This window comes from Phyllostomus hastatus, unplaced genomic scaffold (genome assembly GCF_019186645.2).
Source record: "Phyllostomus hastatus isolate PE091 unplaced genomic scaffold, TTU_PhHast_1.1 phas_scaffold_200, whole genome shotgun sequence".
NCBI lineage: Eukaryota > Metazoa > Chordata > Mammalia > Chiroptera > Phyllostomidae > Phyllostomus > Phyllostomus hastatus.
The window spans coordinates 12,086,333-12,106,188 of NW_025334016.1; the positions used below are offsets into that span (position 1 = coordinate 12,086,333).

General features: G+C 43.6%; 1 protein-coding gene across 2 annotated transcripts; it reads left to right on the forward strand.

Moving 5' to 3' along the window:
• Window positions 1–1,648: 1,648 nt before the first annotated feature.
• TBC1D25 (TBC1 domain family member 25) lies at window positions 1,649–18,250 on the forward strand. 2 transcript variants are annotated; one of them, XM_045860463.1, is made up of 7 exons: window positions 1,649–1,926; window positions 3,908–4,017; window positions 5,415–5,569; window positions 15,931–16,058; window positions 16,193–16,381; window positions 16,654–17,274; window positions 17,656–18,250. In XM_045860463.1, the coding sequence occupies exons 1-7, from the start codon at window positions 1,807–1,809 to the stop codon at window positions 18,013–18,015; spliced, it is 1,683 nt and encodes a 560-aa protein (XP_045716419.1). In that variant the 5' UTR covers window positions 1,649–1,806; the 3' UTR covers window positions 18,016–18,250. The 2 variants fall into 2 exon arrangements, with proteins under 2 accessions (XP_045716419.1, XP_045716418.1); XM_045860462.1 differs by having other exon boundaries at window positions 16,654–18,250.
• Window positions 18,251–19,856: the final 1,606 nt, after the last annotated feature.

Below are 19,856 nucleotides of genomic sequence, written 5' to 3' on the forward strand. Positions count from 1 at the left end.
CAAGTATAGCCTTACCTTCCATCCATTTCATGATCTACTCTGTGCCACTCACTGTCCCTTTGACCTTGAGCATGTTTCTTCCTGACCTTTAGTGCTTTCATCTGTAACATGCTACCTCATAGGGTTTTTATTCAGATTAAATGAATTAATATATGTAGACTATCTGGCATACAATATGTATTTGTTGAATGGAAGAATAAATAAATGAAAGAAAGAGTTCTCCCCAGAACATGGTAAGAACCTCCTTGTTGGTCTCCTTGTTTCCATTACCTTTCCATCCAAGGCTTTCTCCACATCCAAGACAGAGGCTTCTGACCGCATCATACCCACATCTAAATAAAGCCTGTGCTCTCAGGATAAACTCCAAGCTCCAGGCTAATGTTTCACTCATCCTGCCCTATAATTTTAATGAAAAACAGACTCTGAAACTCCTTGTTTCCCTCAAGAAAAAAAATCCAGCAGTGCCATAAGTATTTTTTCACTCTACCACATGGGGCAAGAGAAATGTGTCAATAACCCTCTTCTGGTTTTCAAAAAAATCTCCCATTTCTACATTCCAGAAAATAGATGTCAATTTAATATAAATATCAAGGCAACAATGTATTTTAAAAGATACCAAAATAGAATCTTAATTTTTTTTTAAGATTTTATTTTTAGAGAGGAAGGGAGAGAGAAAGAGAGGGAGAGAAACATCAATGTGTGGTTGCCTCTCGCCTTAGTTGTGACCTGACCCACAACCCAGGTATGTGCCCAAACCAGCAACCTTTTTTGGTTCTCAAGCCCGCCCTCAATCCATTGAGCTACACCAGCCAAGGCACAATATTCTTTAAAAAGTTAATACTGCCCTGGCTGGTGTGGCTCAGTGGATTGAGTGCCCTCCTGCAAACCAAAGGGTGGCCAGTTTGATTCCCAGTCAGGGCACATGCCTAGACTGCAGGCCAGGTCCCCAGTAAGAGGTGCATGAGAGACAACCACACACTGATGTTTCTCTCCCTCCCTCTCTCCCCTCCCCTCTCTACAAATAAATAAATAAAATCTTTTTTAAAAAATGAGGGCCAACTTTGTCCTGGCTGTTGTGATTTAATGGATTGAGCGCTGGCCTGCGAACCGAAAGGTCGTTGGATTCCAGGTCTGGGTACACGCCTGGGTTACCGACCAGGTCCTCAGCTGGAGGCGTGTGAGAGGGGCAACCAATCCTATGTATCATTGCCGTTTCTCACTCCCTTCCCCTCTTTCTAAAAGTAAATAAATAAAATCTTCTAATTTTTTTAAAAAATTCTGGGAAAGGGATTATTTTTCCGTTCAGCGTATTCATTACAAGAGAGGGCCACAGCATTTGAAATATATGACATCATCTGAAACTGAGGCACAGGCAACTTAGTGCAGGCTGTAGGATGACATAACCTCATCTCCCAGCAGCTTCCTTCCCCAACCCACCCCTCACTTCTCTCGCTCCAATAGGTCATCACTTTAATACTAACTAGGAAAATCCAGAAGTAAACTACCCAAACAACCGAATCGCAACAGGGGAAGGCGGGGCCTAAGTAAGCACCTGCGCACTAGCTGAAGTAAGGCAAAATGCCCGGCTTTGGGGGCGGGGCTTCTGGCTACTGTACTGTATACGCACGCGCAGAGGCCACCTCCCCTCTGCCAGGTGGGAGGGGCGGTGACAGGGGTTGCTAGGGTCGCGTAGCGCCCTTTGCGCCTGCGCTCGGGCGCAAGGTGGGGCTGCGGGCGCCTCACAAGGGGTGCGCGCGGAGGTAGGGGGCAGCTGTCACCTGTCACCTTAAAGGGGGTGGCGGCGGGATGGCGACGGCCCCTGGGTCTTCGGACTTGGCCGGCTCCGGAGCGCCCTCACCTGGCGGGGGAGTCCAAGCGGCGGCGGCTGAGGAGGAGGAGCGAGAGGTGGTACGGGTTCGAGTCAAGGTGAGGTTGGCTGACGCTCAACCAGACTGCCCGGGGCTATCATGGAAGGAGAAGGTGGTGGCTGTCCTAGGATGGAGGGCGGGACCTGAGATTTGGGGTGTTGCCTTAGGGGAGAGGCTTGAGGGCCTAGTGATGGTGGCAGGGATTGGAGTAAACTGGAGCTGGGAATGTGGAGCAAGGCTGGAAGGCGTGGAGACGAAAATGGAGGGATAGGGGCCTATGGAGTTGAATGAGTGGAGATTATAGGTAGAGAAGAGAGGCTATAGGGATGGAGGAGGGGGCTTAATAGTTGAGGAGTGAGGCCCTGAGCAATGGGGGGCGGGTGCTGTGTGAAAAGGAGGCACCGAAGTCAGTTAACATGTGTTGAGAGTACACTTTTGTGCAAGTCTCCACCTGGATGAACTGACATGACAGTTCGTGGGGGAGACAAACAGCTACATAAATGAGATGCTGCGGACACTGGTGAATGTCATGAGGAAATAATAAAAAAGGTTCTGAACTAGGGTGTTACTTTACTCAAGGTTGTATAGGGAAATTCCCAGAGAGGTACTGAAGAAGCAGAGGCCGAATTAAAAGGAGTCAGCATGTGCCTGTGGGGGGGGATGAGTGTTCTAGGTAGAGGGAATAGCAAGGGCAAAGGGTGGGAGGTGTGGATTAGCTCGGCATATGCCCTTAGGTTCCCTTATTGCTGGAGCCAAGGGAGTGAGGGGAAGAGTGGATGAAGGTGAATTGCAGAGGTGAGAGAGGGGAGATTGTGAAGGGCCTTTGATGTGTACTCTTAGTAAGAAAGCTGTTAGCCCTGGCTGGTGTACCTCAGTGGATTGAGCGCAGGCCTGTGAACCAAAGTGTTGCTGGTTCAATTCCCAGTTAGGGCACATGCCTGGGTTGTGGGCCAGGTCCTTAGTAGAGGGCACATGAGAGGCAACCACAAATTGATGTTTCTCTCCCTCTCTTTCTCCTTCCCTTCCCCTCTCTCTAAAAATAAATAAATAAAATTTAAAAAGAGAAAGCTCTTACACTAGTTCCAGCAAGCAGTGATGGTGACTCGGACTAGGGTGGTGGCACTGGTGGTGTTAAGAAAAGGGTAGATTCTGGAGAGGAGTAAGTGCATCTCTTCAGTGTACTAGAGGAAGCTCTAAGGTAGAGGTTTGAATGTTCAGAAAAGAGATGATACATGAGCTGAGTGAACCATTTGAAGAAAGTGGGAAGGACCCCCAAGAGAACAGAATCAGCACAAGCAGAGGCCTGAAACCAAAGGTGTGTTCCAAGTAACTTTCAGCAGCTTAGTAGTACCAGCATGTAAAGTTATAAAAGCTGACAGGAGACAGGCTGGCTACGGTCCTATAGGCCCACCTGTTTGGGACCCTTTCAAGATATTTAAGCAGGGAAAATAGGGGAAGGGTCATCAAGGAACATGTATGAAGGGCACATGGACAATGCCAAAGCGGGTAGGATTGAGGGTGGGAAGTGAGGATGGGTGGGGTAGGGGGGAGTAGTGGGGGAGAAATTGAGACAACTGTACTTGACCAGCAATTTATCAAAAGATATTGAAGCAGGGAAGTGTTGTAGCTTGATGTACTAGATTGGTTGCAGCATGTAGGACTGATTTAATAAAGATCAGACTGGACATGATGATCCTGGCAACCATTGTTGAGGGGATATAGAAAAAGGACTGAGTGCCTGGACTATTGTAATAGCCCCCTCCTCACTAGACTGCTGCTGTCTCCCTTGCCCTCCACTCTGTTCTAGACAGAGCAGCCAGAAGGATCCTGTAAATCTTAAGTCAAGTACATCCTTCCTTTCTCAGAACCCTCCCAATGCTCCCACCTCACTCAAAGCAAAAACTTAAGTCCTCACCATTGTCTAGAATGCCCACCTTGATATGGTCCCTGCCACTTCTCTGACCTTGCCTCCTACTGCTCACTCTGCTTTAGCATGATGATATGCCCCTGATAGCCTACCCCATGTCTTCTCTCCTCAGAAATGTGAGAGCTTCTTGCCACCTGAGTTCCGTTCTTTTGCTGTTGACCCCCAGATCACCTCACTTGATGTGTTACAGCACATCCTCATCCGAGCATTTGACTTGAATGGGTGAGTAATAGGATGCTGGTGATCCACCAGTGGGCGACCTACCTCAAAAGCAATTGTTTGGATTTTTGTTGTTGCTGTTTGGTAGGTTATTTGTTTGTTTTATTATCGTAAATAAACCCACAGTGAACAGCCATATATGTGTATCTTGGAGGCTTTGAGGAAATCTAGTCATAGATTAAAGGGTGTATGCTTTTTATTTTTAAAATTTTTTCAAAGATTTTATTTATTTATTTATTTATTTTTAGAGAGATTGGAAGGGAGGGAGAAAGAGAGGGAGAGAAATGTCAACGTGTAAGAGAAATATCTATTGGTTGCCTCTCATATGCCCCCAACTGGGGACTTTGCCCACAACTCAGGCAAGTGCCCTGACCAGAAACCAAACCAGTAACCACCCCCACCCCATCCAGTTCACAGGCTGGCACTCAGTCCACTGAGTCACACCAGCCAGGGTGGGTCTGTGCTTTTTAAATTTTCAATTAATTGGCCCTGGTTGGTGTGGGTCAATGGATTGTGTACTGGCCTGTGAACCAAAGGGTTGCCAGTTTGATTCTCAGCCAGGGCACATGCTTGGGTTGCCAGCCAGGTCCCCAGTAGGGGGCATGCAAGGGGCAACCACACATTGATGTTTCTTTCCCTCTCTTTCTCTTTCTGTTCCTCTCTGTCTAAAAATAAATAAAAAGTCTTTTAAAAATTTCAATGGATGGTTCCAAAATGCTCTCCAGACAGGTTTTACCAATTTACAATCTCACCAGCAGCATATAAAATATGTTTCCCTGACACCCTCATAAACACTGGTTATTAGAAAACACTGGAGATTTTGCCAACCTGATGGATGAAAAAGTGGTGTCCCTCAGGGGCAGGTGTGATGGTTATTTTGTTGTGGTTATTTTGGAGGAATACATGCACATGGTAACAAAACTTAAAGGAGTACAAAAGTGATGGGTATTGGATGTTTCCATGGTTACAGTAGTCATCACATGACACACCTCTTTGCATAGTTACACAAGTGTATCTGAAGAACAAATTTCTAGTTGTTATTTGACCTTTTTTTCTTAAACATCGTTTATTGTGAAAAATGACAATCATACAGATTGCTTTTTTATGCAGAAATAAGACTGCTTTCTTTCCACTTCTATCCTTCAACTACCCTGTCACCCTCCCTAGAAGGTACCAACATTTTACCAGTTTCCAGTGTGTCCTCCAGATATAAGCAAGTGTGTGTCTGTTTCTGTTTGTGTAACAAAGATGAACAACCTGCTCACAATCCTTAGCATAATACCTAGCATATAGTAAATAGTTGTCAACACCATCTACCACCCCTTGATTCTTTTGAAAACTGTCCCTGAGGCCTCCAGGGCAACTGGGGCACTGAGAGCTGCCACACCTCTCACGAGCAGGAAGAAGAACTTTGGCATCAGCTACCTGGGCCGGGATCGGCTGGGACAGGAAGCTTACCTCTCACTCCTATCTGACTGGGATCTCAGCACGGCTTTCGCCACTGCCTCCAAACCTTACCTGCAGCTGCGTGTAGACATTCGGCCCACTGAGGACAGTGAGTACCCAGTGTCCTTCACAGAATTGCTCTGGGACCTACCTACCATGTCCCCATATGATGACTCTACCTCTTGCATTACCCTCCTTCACACCAGGCTAGGGAGCAAGGTAGCCTAGTTCCAAGTCTTGGCTTGGCCACTTTTCTTTACCTGTAGACTTAATGGTATCTTAGGGCTATCGGGAGGATTAAACAGGGAAATTTATGTAAAATACCTGTAATAGTGCATGGCTGCATAGTGAATACTCAAAAAGTATTAGCTCTAATAACAATAATTACCATTTTATATTTACCATGGTAGCATATAATCTAGTAATATACAATTATATAATGCAATATAACAATAGAGCTACAGATTGTATGTTTCAGTTATGATAATATCTAAATATAACAATGCTGATTATAGTAATGATAGTTGTATTTATTCATTCACTCATCTTATACTCATCCATTTGTTTGTATTCTTTTTTAATATCAATACACTAAAGTTTATGATTTTTAAAAATTTTTATTGTACTTTTTTACAATTTGTATTATTTTTTATCTTTTTAATTTTTTAGATTTTATTTATTTATTTTTAGAGGGAAATGGAGAAAGAGAAGAAGAGAAACATCAATATGTGGTTACCTCTCACGTGCCCCCTACTGGGGACCTGTCCTGCAACCCAGGCATGTGCCCTGACTGGGAATCCAGCCAGCAACGTTTTGTTTCGCAGGCTGGGACTCAATCCACTGAGCTACACCAGCCAGGCCTGTATTCTTGTTTTTTTTAAAGATTTGTTTACTTATTTTTAGAGAGAGGGGAAGGAAGGGTGAAAAAAAAGGAGAGAAACATCGATGTGCAAGAGATACATCATCAGTTGCCTCTCCCCCATCCCCAACTGGGGACCTGGCCTGTAACCCAGGCATGTGCCTTGATGGGGAATCAAACCAGCAACCTTTTGGTTAGCAAGTGGGCACTCAATCCACTGAGCCACACAAGCCAAGATGATTTGTTTGTATTCTTGTTCACTCATTCATTTGTTCCCTTGATCTCTCAGCTACTTCTTTTCTCATATTTATTCCCCCACTCTTGCCTGTGCTGGTCCCTCAGAACACACAGATTCACTTCAAAATTATATGTATACACACAGAGAGAGTGAAATTAAGCAAATATGCCAAAATTGTCAATAGTTAGACGAGCTAAATGAAGGATGTATGGATGTTCAATGTATTCATTTTTTTAACTTTACTATAGATTTGAAATTCTTTAAAATAAAAAACTGTGGATTGAAAGACATGGTTCCCAGCCTTAGGGAACTCCTGTGGCTACTTGGGGTGACTGAAGCATTTTATTGACATCATAATAACATATAAATAGCTAATGTGTTGAGTGCGTGGGGCCATTTTACACACAATAGTTATTCATTGGATTGTCAAAACAATCCTACAGGGTAGGGCCAATTGTTATCTCCATATTATAGATGAGACCACTGAGGCTCAGAAAGGAGACAGAACTCGTCCAAGTCACACAGTAAGTGGGGGAGCAGGATTTGAACCCAGGTGGAGGTTGGAATGACGCCTCAGTCTTTGCTCATAACCATTTGACTGTACAAAATTTTGCCCTTGTTAAGATTGGCAGCCTTGAGAAAAAGAGATAGGAGAAAGACAGAGGTAGAGAGTGAAACAGGAGTCAGAGAAAGATGGTGACAGAGACGGACAGAGAAACAAATGGAAAAAGACAGATAGCCAGAGGTACAGGAACCTCTGCCCCTAAGCAGCCCTATGTGCTTTACTCATGCACTTAACTTATTCTTCAAGCCTTGCCTTCCTCCCTTGTAAAATAGACAGTGTAGTGCTACTTCAGTAAAGAAATTAAGTCTGCTCGGCTAATAAATACATGAAGAAAACTTCAACTGGGTAAGAACTGAGAGGAATGTAAATAAAGCAGGGAGACAGATTTTTTTAAAGAGAATCAACTTTCTGGTTATCAATGAGTCCATTCTTTTCCTCCTGTTGTCTTATTTACCAAATTCTTTCACCTATACAGGCTTGTTTCTAAATTCCTGATTTTCCAACCTTGATCTCTGTTAAATCCTAAACTAGTTCCATATTGTTTTAATCACATAACTTTATGATATATTTAATGATTTCCTTTCTAAATTTTTTTATTGATAATTCTGTGTACTTACTGTTCTTTTCATTTAATAGAATTAGCCCTGGCTGGTGTGGCTCAGTGGATTAAGTGCCAGCCTGCAAACCAAAGGGCCACCTGTTCAATTCCCAGTCAGGGCACATGGCTGGGTTGTAGGCCAGGTCCCCAGCGTGGGGTACGTGAGAGGCAACCACACATTGATGTTTCTCTCCCTCTCTTTCTCCCTCCCTTCCCCTCTCTCTAAAAATAAATAAATAAATAAAATCTTAAAAAATAAAATAAAAATTCCAGATAGTCAATTATGCCAGCATGATTTTCATTGTTATTCTATTACAGTTGTCCCAATTTTTTCCCTTTGCTCTCCTCTACCCATCCCACCCCCCACTCCCAAAGTCAATCCCCATACCATTGTCCATGTCCATGTGTCATTTATACATGTTCTTTGACTAGTCCCTTCCCCTTCTTTCCACCATTATCCCCCTCCCACCTCCCCTGTGGCCACTGTCAGTCTGTTCCATGATTCCATGCCTCAGGTTCTATTTTGCTCATTTGTTTATTTTGTTCATTAGATTCCTCTTATAAGTGAGATCACATGGTATTTGTCTTTCACTGACTGGCTTATTTCACTTAGCATAATATTCTCTGTTCCATCCACGCTGTCACAAAAAGTAGGAACTCCTTCCTTCTGCGGTGTAGTATTCCATTGTGTAAATGTACCACAGTTTTGTTTTTTATCCATTCATTTACTGATGGGCACTTAGGCTGTTTCTAGCATTTGGCTATTGTAAATAGCACTGCTATGAACACAGGAGTGCATAAGTTTTTCTGAATTGGTGTCTCAGGATTCTTAGGGTATATCCTCAGTAGTGGAATCATTGAGTCAAAAGGCAGTTCCATTTTTAATTTTTTGAGGAAATTCCATACTCTTTTCCACAGTGGCTGCACCAGTCTGCATTCCCACCAACAGTGTAGTAGGATTTCCTTTTCTCCACATCTTCACTTGCACTTGTTTGTTGGTTTATTAATGGTGGCCATTGTGACAGGAGTGAGGTGACAACTCATTGTAGTTTTAATTTGCATCTCTCTGATGGCTAGTGATGTTGAGCATCTTTTCATATGTCTACGGCCATCTGCACGTCATCCTTACAGAAATGTCTATTCACATCATTTGCCCATTTTTAAATTGGATTGTTTGTCTTCCTGGTGTTGAGTCATATGAGTTCTTTACACTTTGGAGCTTAAACCCTTGTCCAATGTATCATTGGCAAATAGGTTCTCCCATATGGTCAATTACCTTTTTATTTTGAGGATGGTTTCTATTTTTTAAAAAAGATTTTATTTATTTATTTTTAGAGAGAGGGGAAGTGAAGGAGAAAGAGAGGGAGAGAAACATCAGTGTGTGGTTACCTCTTCTGTGCCCCCACCCAGGGACCTGGCCCACAACACAGGCATGTGCCCTGACTGGGAATTGAACCAGCAACCCTTTGGCCTGCAGGCCAGCACTCAATCCACTGAGCCACACCAGCTAAGGCCATTTCCATATAAATTTTTAGAGTATTTGTTCTAGATCAGTGAAACATGCCATTGGTATTTTAATAGGAATTGCATTGAATCTCTAGATTGCTTTGAGTAGTACGGACATTTTAATGATGTTAATTCTTACAATCCATGAACAGGATATATGCTTCCATTTATTTGTATCTTCCTCAATTTCTTTCTTCCATGTTCTATAGTTTTCTGAGTGCAGGTCTTTTACCTCCTTAGAAAAATTTATTCCTAGGTACTTTATTTTGATTGTTGCTATAGTAAATAGGATTTTTTTCCTAATTTCTATTTCTTATAATTCATTGTTGCTGTACAAAAATACCATTGATTTCTGAATATTGACTGTATATCCCACTACTTTGCCAAATTCACTTATTAGGCCGAGTAGTTGTTTGGTAGAGTCTATTGGGTTTTCTATGTACACTATCATGCCATCCACAAATAATGACAGTTTTACTTTCTCCTTCCCTGTTTGGATGCCTTTTATTTCTTTTTCTTGTCTGATTCCTGTGGCTAGAACTTCCAGTACTATGTTGAATAAGAGCAGTGGAAGTGGACATCCTTGTCTTGTTCTTGATCTTAAGGGAAAAGCTTTTAGTTTTTGCCCATTGACTATGGTTCTGGTAGAAGGTTTCTCATATATGGCCTTTGTTATGTTGAGGAATGCTCTCTCTATTCCCACTTTGCTGAGTGTTTTCTTCATAAATTGGTGCTGGATTTTATCAAATTTTTTTCCGCATCTATTGATATAATCATGTGGTTTTTGTCTTTCATTTTGTTTATGTGATGTATTACATTTATTGATTTGCAAATATTGTACCAACCTTGAGTCCCTGGGATGAATCCCATTTAATTATGGTGTATGATCTTTTTAATGTATTACTGGATCCAGATTACCAATATTTTGTTGAGGATTTTAGCATCTATGTTTATCATAGATATGGCCTGTTTCTTTCTTTGTTGTGTCTTTACCTGCTTTTGGAATTAGGGTAATGCTGGCCTTGTAAAAAGAGTTTGGGATTCTTTCCTCTTTTTGAATTTTTTGGAGTAATTTGAGAATAGGAGTTAGTTCTTCTTTGAATGTTTGGTAAAATTCTCCTATGAAGCCATCCAGTCCAGGGCTTTTGTGTGCCAGGAGGGTTTTTTTTTTTTTCTTTTCTTTTCTTTTTAGATTTTATTTATTCATTTTTAGAGAGAGGGAAAGAGAAGGAGAAAGAGGGGAAAGAAATATCAACATGTGGTTGCCTCTCACATGCCCCATACTGGGGACCTGGCCTGCAACCCAGGCATTTGCCCCAGTCAGGCATCGAACTGGTGACCCTTTGATTTGCAGTCCACACTCAATCCACTGAACTACACCAGCCAGGGCTGCCAGGAGTTTTTTTATTACTACTTCAATTTTGCCAGTTGTTATTGGTCTATTCAGGCTTTCTGCTTCTTCTTGATTCAGTTTTGGAAGATTGTATGTTTCTAGAAATTTATACATTTCATACAGGTTGTCCAATTTCTTGGCATATAAATTGTTCATAGTAATTTCCTACAACCCCTTGTATTTCTGTGGTATCAGTTGTTACTTCTCTTTCATTTCTGATTTATTTGGGTCTTCTCTCTCTTTTTCTTGATGAGTCTGGTTAGAGGCTTGTCAGTTGTATTCTTTTCAAAGAACCATTTCCTGTATTCATTGATCTGTTGAATTGTATTTTTTTAGTCTCTATGTCATTTAATTTTGCTCTGATCTTGATTATTTCCTTCCTTTCACTCACTCTGGGCTTTGTTTTTTGTTGTTCCTCCAGTTCTTTTAGATGTAGGGTTAGGTTGTTTATTTGAGATTTTTCTATATTTTTTAGGTAGGCCTGTATTGCTATGACTTCCCTGGACTGCCTTTGTTGTGTCCCATAGGTTTTGGACTATTGTATGTTCATTCTCATTTGTTTCCAGAAACTTTTTGATTTCTTCCTTGATTTCATTGTTAACCTATTCATTGTTTAATAACATGTTATTCAGTCTTCATGTATTTGAATGATTTTGAGTTTTTTCCTTGAGGTTAGTTTCTAGTTTCAAGCTATTATGGTCTGAGAAGATGATTGATATGATTTCAATTTTCTTGAATTTGTTGAGGCTTGTTTTGTGCCCTACCATGTCGTCTGTCTTTGAGAATGATCCATGTGCACTTGAGAAGAATGTATATTTTGCTTCTTTGGGGTGAAATGCTCTGTAAATATCAATTAAGTCCATTTGATCTACGGTGTCATTCAGTGCCACAATATTGTTGATTTTTTGTTTGGAAGATCTATCCATTGTTGACAGTAAGGTGTTAAAATCCCCTATGATGACTGTATTGCTGTTGATCTCTTTCTTGAAGTCCTCCAAGATTTTCCTTATGTACTTAGGCTCTCCTGTGTTGGGTACATATATGTTTACAAGAGTTATATCCTCTTGTTGGATAACTCCCTTAAGTATTATGTAGCGACCTTCTTCATTTCTTGTTATGGCCTTTGTTTTGAAGTCTATTTTGTCTGATATAAGTATTGCCACCCCAGCTTTTTTTTTTCTGTCCATTTGCTTGGAATATTTGTTTCCAGCCCTTCAATTTCAGTCTGTGTAGGTCTTTTGTTCTGAGGTAGGTCTCTTGTAGACAGCATATGTGTGGGTCATGTTTTCTTATCTATTCAGCAATCCTATATCTTTTGATTGGAGCATTTAATCCATTTAAATTTAAGGTTATTATTGATAGGTATTTATTCATTGCTACCAGCATTGGTTTTTAAATTGATTTGAGAAAGAGAGAGAAACTTCAATTTATTGTTCTACTTATTTATGCATTCATTGGTTGCTTCTCGTATGTGCCCTGACCAGAGATCAAACTTGCAACCTTGGCATATCTGGATGATGCTCTAACCAACTGGGCTACCTGGCCAAGGCATGCCAGCATCTTTTTAAAAATATATGTTTATTGATTTTAGAGATAAAGGAAAGAAAAGACAGAAAGAGAGAGAGAAACATTGATTGGTTGCCTCCCACTGTGCCCCAGCTGGTTCTCAAACCCACAAGCTAGGTATCTCTCGTGACCAGGGATAGAACCCCCAACCTTTTGGTGTACAGGACAACACTCTAACCAACTGAGCCACACTGGCAAGTGTGCAGACATCTTTTTAAAATAACTACCTTTTCTATGGTGACTTGAAATGCTACTTTTGTGAATGTTGAGCTTCCATGTGCACTTGGAATTAACACGTACTTCTAGGCTTTCTATTGCATTCCACCAATTGGTTCTCTTTGTTTATTCCATGCTAACATCATATTTTTATCACAATGCTTTTGTGGTAAATTTTAATAAGGCAAGCTTTGCCATCCTCCCACTATTCTTTTTCTTGACTCTTCTTTTTCTTAACTATTCTTAAATATGAATTCTTTCATATGAACCTTAAAATAGTTTTATCCATGTCTATAGAAAACTCCATTAGATTTCTGATTAGCATTGCACAGCATTTACATATTAATTTAGGGTTTGGGAAGCTTGATAATTTTATGATGAGGAAATGCATTACATATAGCATATATTATATAATACTGCAAACAGGGTCTGAGGTCACACCCCATAATGAAACACTTGGGTGTTTTTTTCAGGAAAATGTGTGCATATTCACACTTAGTGGGGTTACATAAAGACTATATATAGTCTTGTGTTAGTTTAGATGGTTAGTGGTTTTGCCACTAGATGAGTTTGTACTTGTAGAAATCCTTTACCCATTTTATTAATGGGCTCTTTCTTTTTAAAATCAATATAGATTTTCCTGTAATGTTTTTGGCCTCAAGTGATGCTTTTTTCTGACATTCATATCACTGCTCTTGCTTTCTGTTTGTGTTTTCCAGGTACAATATTCCTTCAGGTTTCTTCAGTTTTCATCTTTTCTTTGTCACCTAGTTTTGGGTATATGTCTCATAAAAATCCCATAGCTGGATTTATGCTTTTTTACACAATTGGCAGTGACATCTTTACAACACTTTTCCACTCCAGTGTTCCCCACCCTCCCTAGCCCTCAAAATGGAAGCTTTGGCTTTGGAACACTTCTACTTCTAATTCTTCCTCTGATCCCTAACCCTTAACTTCTGGGTTTTTTTAAGACAGTAATTTTTGTTTCTTTTTAAATTCCAGGCTATCACTATCTTTTCTTTATAGTTGGTTACTTATGTTTCAGGAATGCTAAAGTAACACTTAAGATTACAAACTCCCAATCACAGTGTCTCTTTCAGCTTATGTTTAACTATATATGTTACAAACTTTTGGCCCATCACCCTTTACCCTTCCTTTGCCTTCCCTACCTTAAGCCCTTGTAATTGTTTCCTTCGAGAACTTCTTTGTTCTCTTCCAATAAGATACATGGGTTAGATGTACTCTAGTGATCAAAAATGTCTTTCTTTGGCCGCCATAGATATATACTGTTTTGGCTGGGCATGGAGCCCTTGGATCTTAGGCCTTTCTTCTCAGTGTTCCATAGGTACTGCGAGTACTGCGAGCTACTGTCTTCTTGCTTCCGGAGTTGTGGAACAGAAGTCCATCACCATTCTGACCTTCTTTCTGTTGTAAGCAGCCTCATCCTTGTCTTTGGAAGCTGGCAAGAGTTTTTCTTCCTTCTTGGAATTTGGGCACTTCACCAGCATCTGGATAGAGTCAGAGGAGGCCTGCTGTATGTGTTGTTTGTTAAATAATGCTATCTAAGATTTGGTGAGTCATTTCTTCATCTCATGGACCTTCTCCTTCATGCCTGTACGATTATACTGTCTCCTCCTGATCCCTGTTTCCCCCCTGCATTTCCCAGTATTTGTGTATTAGGTCTCCAGGTCTCTCGACTTTTTCACTCAAATCATGATGAAGCTTTAGCTCTGTGCCTTGAAGGGGTTTTTCTAGGTCTTTCAAACCATTATTTTGACCTTCTTCATTTTACCTGTTCAGTAGTATGACCTCCATTTTATCTGTTGTGTTTTAATGCTCTGATTAATGTTATAGAAAGACCACTCTGGCAGCTGTCAGGAGAGAGTGGAAAGGGGTAAAAGAGGAAGCAGGGACTGGTTAGGCGGCAGTTTCAGGTGAGAGATATGGTGGCTCAGACAGGGTGACAAATGAGAGAGGTGGTAGAATTAAAGTATGTCCTGCATGCAGAAGCCATGGGACTTAGCAAAGGTTTGGCCCTGGGAGTTGAGAAAGCGGGAGACGGCGAGGATGTCTCTCGAGTTTCTGGCTTAAGCAACTGAACAGATAGAGACACTGTTAACGCACATGTGGAACAGAGGAGGAAGTCATGTCTAGATGAACTCCCAGGCTCCCCTTTTGGACCCCTTAGGTTTACAGTCCACTGTGAGACATCCAAGGAGGAGCAGTGCCATCCAAATGCAGCCTAAGGTTTGCTTCCCCTTTAGCTCTGAGGGACAATGTACAGTGAACTCCATGGACATGCTGCTTAGGGATGGCCCTTGCCTACAAGTGACAACACATTATACAAATCCAAGTTGATTTGTTTCCCATAACAGAGTTTGAAAACCACTGGGTCTTGCTGTTGTTTTGCCCACCACATCACATTTGAGGTGGAAGAAAGGATGCAAACAGGTTTAAAGATGAGAGAGAAGGGACAGACTTCTGCCGATGTTCCAAGGGCCAGAACTGGAGAAAGTCAAGCATAGCATTGTTTCCTCTGTCTAACATACACAACATACCTATTCCAAAAGTATTTTTTCTAAAATCTACATGGGCTCTGGAGTAAGGCAAATAAGGTTCAGATCCCAGCCCACCATTGCTTAGCTGTAGAATCTTGGCCATTTACTAATTGTCCTAACCCTTTTGTCATTGTCTATAAAAATGAGAATGATCATGGTAAATTATATTGTTTGTGGGAGAAAAACTAGCATGAATATAGCCCTGGCTGGTGTAGCTCAGTAGATGAGCACTGGCCTGCAAACCAAAGGGTTGCTGGTTCGATTCCCAGTCAGGGCACATGCTTGGGTTGTGGGCCAGGTCCCCAGTGTGGGGCACATAAGAAGCAATCACACATTAATGTTTCTCTCCCTTTCTTTCTCTCTTCCTTCCCCTCTATCTAAAAATAAATAAATAAAATCTTTTTTAAAAGAGTATGAATAATTTTCAAAAACTAGCATGAATACAGATTAATAGTTTGGAAACTCCAGCTTTGGACCTGGGCTTCATTTTTTGGTTTGTTCACTCCTAGCTGTAGGGCTTTGGACAACTATCTAGTCCTGACTATGCCTGCTTCCTCATAGAAATTGGCAGTAATAATAGTGCCTAATTTATAGGGTGGATATAAATATAAAATAAGCTAATATTTGCAAAGGGCTCAGAACACCTCCTGGCACTTAGCACTATGGCAATATTGTCTCATATTCTTATTGTATATATTAAAAGCTAAGACCTTTTCACAGTACCTGGTGCATAGTAAATATTTTAGAATCTGCCCAGCAATTTTGTGAGACAGTTACCTAATATAAAAGACGGTCTAATAGAAAAACAGTTATGTATGGCTCTGTTTTTTTCATGATTTAGATGACATGGGAAGAGAAAGTGGGAGTCGCTCATTGTCTTATGGTAGCCTGGCATTGGTAGGAGAGGAACCATGCCTGGAGGACTAGATTTCTCATCCCCATTCTCACGTTGTTTCATTCTGTGTGTCCAGGCCCACTGCTGGAAGACTGGGACATAATCAGCCCAAAGGATGTCATTGGCTCCGACGTGCTGCTGGCTGAGAAACGGTCGTCACTGACAACGGCTGCCCTGCCCTTCACTCAGTCCATCCTCTCCCAGGTGGTTTCAGGGACCCCCGGGCCCTGCTGTGGTTGTAGGGCAGGGCCTACCTGGCTCCCCTCATTCTAAGCCTACTGGTTGGCACCATCCCTAGCCTGCCCAACTGACAAGTGGCCTCCCTCCCTCCTTTACAGGTGGGCCGCACCTTGTCTAAGGTCCAGCAGGTGCTAAGTTGGTCATATGGGGAGGATGTCAAGCCCTTCAAGCCACCCCTGAGCGATGCTGAGTTCCACACATACCTGAACCACGAGGGCCAGCTCTCCCGCCCTGAGGAGTTGCGCCTGCGGATCTATCATGGAGGTGTTGAGCCCTCCCTGCGAAAGGTGAGCTTCCTTGGCCACTCATTGGACCCATTGCTCCTGCAGACATGAGTAATTCATGAGACACATGCAGTGGACCACACAGTCATGGAATGGAGTGGTGATGGTTCAGTGTAGCAAGCTCTCCTTTACCAGGGGCTAGGAGTCAGAGGTGAAAGGCAGATCTTTCTGGAGGACAAAGGTCCAGGGCAGGTGGGTAGGTGGTGGCAGATATACCTTGGGATGTGGTGGCTCATCTGTAGAACTCTAGCCTCATCCTTTTTGTCCCTGGCCAGGTGGTGTGGCGATACCTGCTGAATGTGTACCCAGACGGGCTGACAGGCCGTGAACGGATGGACTACATGAAACGCAAGAGTCGGGAGTATGAGCAGCTTAAGAGTGAGTGGGCTCAGCGAGCAAGTCCCGAGGACCTGGAATTTATCCGCAGCACTGTCCTTAAGGATGTGCTGCGTACCGACCGGGCCCACCCCTACTATGCGGGGCCTGAGGATGGCCCACACCTGCGGGCACTGCACGACCTGCTCACCACCTATGCCGTTACCCACCCACAGGTGTCCTACTGCCAGGGCATGAGTGACCTTGCCTCACCCATCCTTGCTGTCATGGACCATGAAGGCCATGCCTTTGTCTGCTTTTGTGGCATCATGAAGCGCCTAGCCGCAAACTTCCATCCTGATGGCCGTGCCATGGCCACCAAATTTGCCCACCTCAAGCTGCTGCTGCGACACGCTGACCCTGACTTCTACCAGTATCTGCAAGAAGCTGGTGCTGATGATCTCTTCTTCTGTTACCGCTGGCTGCTGCTTGAGCTCAAGCGCGAGTTCGCCTTTGATGATGCCCTCCGCATGCTTGAGGTCACCTGGAGTTCATTGCCCCCAGATCCTCCTGAACATGAGGTAGAGCTTGTTGGACCCCCCAGCCAAGGGGCAGACACTGGCTTCGGTAGCCACAGGGGGCGGCCTGTACGACAGAGGCACATGTTAAGGCCTGCCGGTGGGGGAGGCAGTGCTTTTGAAGATGCAGTTGACCACTTGGCCATGACCAGCCAGGGGCCTGGTGGTGGGGGGCGTCTCCTGAGACAGGCCAGTCTGGATGACCTCCAGCAACTCAGGGATAACACTGGACCCAGGAGGGACCCCCTGGTCCAGCTGCCCCATCCCATTTCCCTCATCAGCTCCAAGTCCCTTTCCGAGCCCTTGCTCAACTCCTCAGACCCACTGCTCTCCTCCTCTTCCCGCCCTGATTCCCCATCCTCATCATCTCCTCCATCCTCCCAGGAGGCCTCTCCTGCTGGTGATGCAGCTACAGGATCCCCCTTGATGCCAGAGGTGGGCTCCCCACAAGACCCTGGGAAGTCCCTGCCACCCCAACACCCATTGGGCTTGCCCCCACCCCAGGAGTTTGGCCGGGGGAACCCATTCATGCTGTTTCTCTGCCTCGCCATCCTGCTGGAGCACCGTGACCACATCATGCGCAATGGGCTGGATTACAACGAGCTGGCCATGCACTTTGACCGCCTCGTGCGAAAACACCACCTGGGGCGCGTCCTACGCAGGGCTAAGGCTCTCTTTGCTGATTACCTGCAGTCTGAGGTGTGGGACTCAGAGGAGGGAGCTGAGGCCACAGCCTCATCTTGATTAGGCTCCCTCTGGCCTACCATCAGCCTCACCACATCTCCATTCTTTGCCATGAGGGCCTCCACAATGAGACCCCACCTCCCTACCTGTCAGCCCTAGACCTGTTGGAGTGTGAGAGCCTCTCTCTGCAGGTCTGAGAGTACGGGGCTCTACTTCAGCACTGTCCCATTGAGACTACAGCCTCTTTTCTGTTTTTGTTGCTTTGTTTTTAACAACTGTAATTTGCACACATGAAGGTCACTGTGGTCTATTTATTTCTCTGCCCTCTTTCTGGTTTTTGTTGTAAGTGGCATTCTCAGGGGCTTTTTACATGATGGAGCTGAAATAGTTCACTTGGTGGAGGGCGGGTCATGCAGTGCCTCCTTCCCCAGTGGTGGAAGAGTGGATGCTGAGAATTGGTTCTAAAAGGTGAGCCCGGGCAAGGACTGCTTGAGGAAGCCTTGAGGCTGTTGTGTGGTACATCTGTCTGACTATATGGATCTGGATTGTGGTTGTGAATGTATGTTTTCAGGACAGGCACCTGAATGAGGAATGACAGAGATCCAGGCTTGAAAAGGGCAAGATTTATACAAAGACTAGGGAGTATGGCTACTTAGAGAGAAACATTGGGCCAGTCACCTCTAGCTTTCCACACGGCATTGGTTCCAGGATCCAGACCCTTCCTTATGAGTCTTCTGCAGTAATGCTGGCAGTCCTAGGCAGGGGTTTAAGGCTCCTATCTTGTCACCTGCTTTAGGGCTAGCTTGAGGGACTGTAGCCTTGCCATGCCTAGGGCCCTAAGCCCTAAACTGGATTTCCAGCTCATGGGTACCTTTCTTAACTGTTTCATTAATACATACTTTTTATTTGCCTTCTCCATCCCACTACTGTGGACAAATAAATCAAGCACTGATAAAGCTTGGGCCCTAGAAGAAGTCACCTACTTATTTAGAAGTTAGTCACTAAAAGAAAGTCCTTTTTCCCACTTACATTCTCCAAAGGTGGATTGTGTCACAGGTCAGATGCTGTTGTCCACAAGGATGTGGCAGACAATGGGTAGGGTAACTGGGGACCTACAGGTGGTGTCCTTGCTGTGCTAGGTTCTGGCCAGAAATTGCTGCACAAGGCACCGCTAACAGAGATGAGGGGCATTACAGCAGTCATCTTCTCATCTGTCTCCCCAAGAATGCCATGTAAAGCTGGAAATAACTCTTAAAAGGCTCCTATCACACCTCAGTATTGGAGGGGAAGCTGACCATTCCTCAGATAAGGGCTCAGTCACTGGAAGAGCAGGACGAGACCATTCTGTGTATGGGGTGCTCCAAGGCTGTGGGTCTAACAAGTACATATAAGGGACACAGGTAGCCCCACACACATATACCAAGGAGCATCCAAGATATTGGGGTATCTGGCCCTCTGAGGACCTGAAATGTTCCTCGCCTTCAGTAACCAGCTGACACCCTCCTGAGTGTATTCTATGATTAATGATCTCATATATTTAGGGGCAATACAAGTCAATTCTATGTATGGCAACTTGGGACCTCTGAGAACCAGAGGAGTCCTTTCTGTGAATAAGAGGCTGAAATAAGCCTGAAGGGCAGAAAACTCTATTAGTCTCTGAGGATGCCTAGCTGGGGCATCTGGTTCCTGCCAAGATGGCAAACAGCACAAACCATTAATTCCCTTGCCCGAAAGGAATTCCGGAGAAACCACAGAGGGAAACAGGAGTTCCAGAAACTTGCACAGCTATGAAGACCCATAGGGAAATGGAAGACTGTCTTTAACTGGCCAGTATTTTGAGTGGTAGATGGCTAGAGGTAGCAAATACAGGATAGGTTAGAGATTTAAGTTCTGGCTCTTAC

What these genes read in the sequence shown, in the direction of transcription:
- TBC1D25 (XM_045860462.1), top strand. Translation starts at nt 1,807, where the DNA reads ATGGCGACGGCCCCTGGGTCTTCGGACTTGGCCGGCTCCGGAGCGCCC. An exon ending in CGAGCATTTGACTTGAATGG is followed by an intron (nt 4,018 to 5,414) that starts GTGAGTAATAGG and finishes TCTCACGAGCAG; the next exon opens with GAAGAAGAACTTTGGCATCA. An exon ending in CATTCGGCCCACTGAGGACA is followed by an intron (nt 5,570 to 15,930) that starts GTGAGTACCCAG and finishes CTGTGTGTCCAG; the next exon opens with GCCCACTGCTGGAAGACTGG.